Source organism: Sinocyclocheilus rhinocerous, unplaced genomic scaffold, assembly GCF_001515625.1.
Source record: "Sinocyclocheilus rhinocerous isolate Xijiao unplaced genomic scaffold, SAMN03320098_v1.1 scaffold2245, whole genome shotgun sequence".
NCBI lineage: Eukaryota > Metazoa > Chordata > Actinopteri > Cypriniformes > Cyprinidae > Sinocyclocheilus > Sinocyclocheilus rhinocerous.
Genome location: NW_015637544.1, coordinates 165,883 through 168,852, shown reverse-complemented (window position 1 = coordinate 168,852; position 2,970 = coordinate 165,883). Strand labels below are relative to the sequence as shown.

The window sequence follows — 2,970 nt, the reverse complement described above, 5'->3', positions numbered from 1 at the left end:
TTAAATAACAGAAAAGATACTTTAAAAATTAAACTAAAACTGCCAGCAGGTTGCGGCAAGTCACTGATTTTATCACCGAATCATTCATTTAATTGATTCGTTCGAACGGCTGATTCATTCAGGAACGAAGTACATGACTGTCTTTATGAATGGGTAATTGAATCATTGACTCACTAGATTCATTTAAAATGCAGTTCATTCATAAACAAAACACCGCTGTGTTTGAATAGAGATGCATAGCGGCTCAGCTGTTACTTTGTCTTAAAGGGGTCATATGATGCGATTTCAATTATTCCTTTCTCTTTGGAGTGTTACAAGCTCTTGGTGCATAAAGAAGATCTGTAAAGTTGCAAAGACTAAAGTCTCAAATCCAAAGAGATATTCTTTATAAAAGTTAAGAGTCAACCACGCCTACCTAAAACGGCTCGTTCTAACACGCCCCCACATGTCTACGTCACGATGTGCGAAGATTTGCATAACACCGCCCAAATGTTATGTATATATATATATATATATATATATATATATATATATATATATATATATAATATTAAATATATATGCAATATGCAATTTATATATTTCTACAGTATATAAATACAAATATAGAACCGGGTGAATGAGTTAAAATTGTTTAATATTTTGTGTGATATTTTGAACTAAGTGTCTAAGTGGTGTAACAGTCTTGTTTTTAATATAAAGTCTGCAAATCTTGAATAGTTTTTTTAACAAGCAGTGAAGCGGTTTTGTATAATTACTTTTTAAATTTAATATAATATAAAATGATTTTGCCAAATGAACCAACATAATAAATTAATGATATATTATATATATAATATATCGGTCAACTTAATGTATACATTTTGACTTTTTTTTCATGACAGGGTTGTTAAATGGAAAAACCAAAAGAAAACATCAAAAATATATGTGATTCAAAATGTCATGAATTTTGTGGAAATTACTTTTGGACTCTTTAAATAATTTTTAAATATAGTAAAAATTGGTACACTCGCATGTATTCAGGGTGTACAGAAAATGTTCTATTACTTTTTACTTGATGGTTACAGCATAGAATCCATATTTGGTTGAAATTTGTTTAAATGTTTTTCAAAAAGTTTTGAAACATAAATATACACATAAATAGACAACTATGCGTAATATATAGACATAAATATATCAAAAACTTGGCACATATTTTAAATGAGATATTATATATATATATGTATTATATTAGATATATTAGATCTCCTTTTCATCTCTAGTAACCTTGTTTGTCATTGACCCATAAATGTACTCATGCTGATATTTTGACCTGCTGTTTCCTGAAATGGATATATTAGCAACACTAGTTTGAATTTCCATATAATATCCTTATGCCTGTAAAAAAAAAAAAAAAAAATTGCAAGCACCAGATGCGCAGCAGCCAATTCTAAAGGGTTTGTACTTTAGTGTGTTTTATTGCTTGTTATTATTTAAGGAAATCCCTTGACTCTTGGTGCTTTTTTTCCCATGCGGCCTATCCACTTTGTGCAGTCAAATGAACAAGTTAAAGTTAATAATAGGTCAGATCCTTGGTTCATTTCCCAGTTGTGTGTGTTTGATCTTGCCCCAGGACTGTTTCGAGTCTCTGCTGAGTGTCCTGCACTGGAGCTGGACCACGCTGGTGTTGGGGGTGGAGGAGCTGAGGGGCCTCAAAGGCTTCCAGTTCACAGCCACCCTTCTGGACCTGGAGCGCCTGCGGTTTGTGGGCACCTGCTGCCTGCGACTGTTGCGCGTCTACATCTGCGAGATCTTCCCCATTTCTGGTATTATACACCATTTCTGCTCACATTTAAAGGATGTTATGGTGGCGCCCCACTAGCTGTTTGGAAACAGCGTGGTTTTTGTACGGTACATCTCATTATTTTTGCTGAAATCTTGCACTCAAGACAGGCCACTTTCACTCATTCTGTTACTCCAGTGACTGTATAAGTGAAGCTATTGGCTGAAAAACCAGCTAATGGGATGCCGACCTAAGGTCACATTGATTTTGAGCACTGCTGTCACTCTCTTGACACTGTAGTACAAGACCTTGTCACCCGGACTTATTGTTATACACTGAATCTATGCTGTCACTTGAGTCAGACTGTCGATGTCACAAGTGGAGTTCCCTTGAGTTACAGATGTAGTCTATATTGATTGTCAGGGTCTCATGTCACGCTAGGCCTTTAAGAACATGTAATTAAGAGGAAGACAGCTTTGGGCAAGTGATAAAGATGTTAATTTTTGAGACTATTCCGTAAAGACTATGTTAAAGGGTTAGTTCACCCAAAAATGAAAATTCTGTCATTAATTACTCACCCTCATGGCGTTCCAAACCCGTGAGACCTTCGTTCATCATCGGAACTCAAATTAAGATATTTTTAATTAAATCTGAGAGCTCTCTGACCCTGCATAGACAGCAACGCAACTGTAATGTTCCCAGGCCCAGAAACGTAGTAAGGACATCGGTAAAACAGTCCATGTGACATCAGTGGCTCAACTTCAATTTTGCAAAGCGCAAAGAATACTTTTTGAAAAAATACTTTCAAAGAAAATAAAAATAACGACTTCATTAAAAAATTTGGAGAGGATCTACTGAACGCAAACAGCGTATCAGCAGCACCACACGGATCATTTGTTTTCGTTCAAATCAAAGCGTAAGTAAATGTAGAAAATGTAGAACTCATTTTCTGCTACCTAGACATTTACATTATGACAACATATTGAAGTATTGTGTTCCCTTCAGTGCACTCCTTTACTTTGCCTTAAAAAGTCGCGCTGTCGATCGCCGGATCGGCTTTCACCGTGGACGAAGAGGAATCCAGCCCGGGGTCATCACATGTGGTTGCCACAAGCCCTCCGGCCACTCCTTCTTCGAATCCGCAGGCCGTACTGTTCTCAAGCCCGCCCGCCTCCGCTCACTCTAGCCCGCCGTGTGTTTCGTTGTGA

The 2,970-nt window shown here is 36.7% G+C and overlaps 1 protein-coding gene across 1 annotated transcript in view; it reads left to right on the top strand.

Annotated features, from left to right (window-relative positions):
* mycbp2 (MYC binding protein 2) overlaps positions 1 to 2,970 on the top strand; it is a 132,058-nt gene that overhangs the window by 68,283 nt on the left and 60,805 nt on the right. The window contains exon 31 of the mRNA XM_016564075.1: positions 1,613 to 1,805. Coding sequence (XP_016419561.1) covers positions 1,613 to 1,805 — 193 coding nt within the window. The remainder of the gene's footprint in view (positions 1 to 1,612; positions 1,806 to 2,970) is intronic.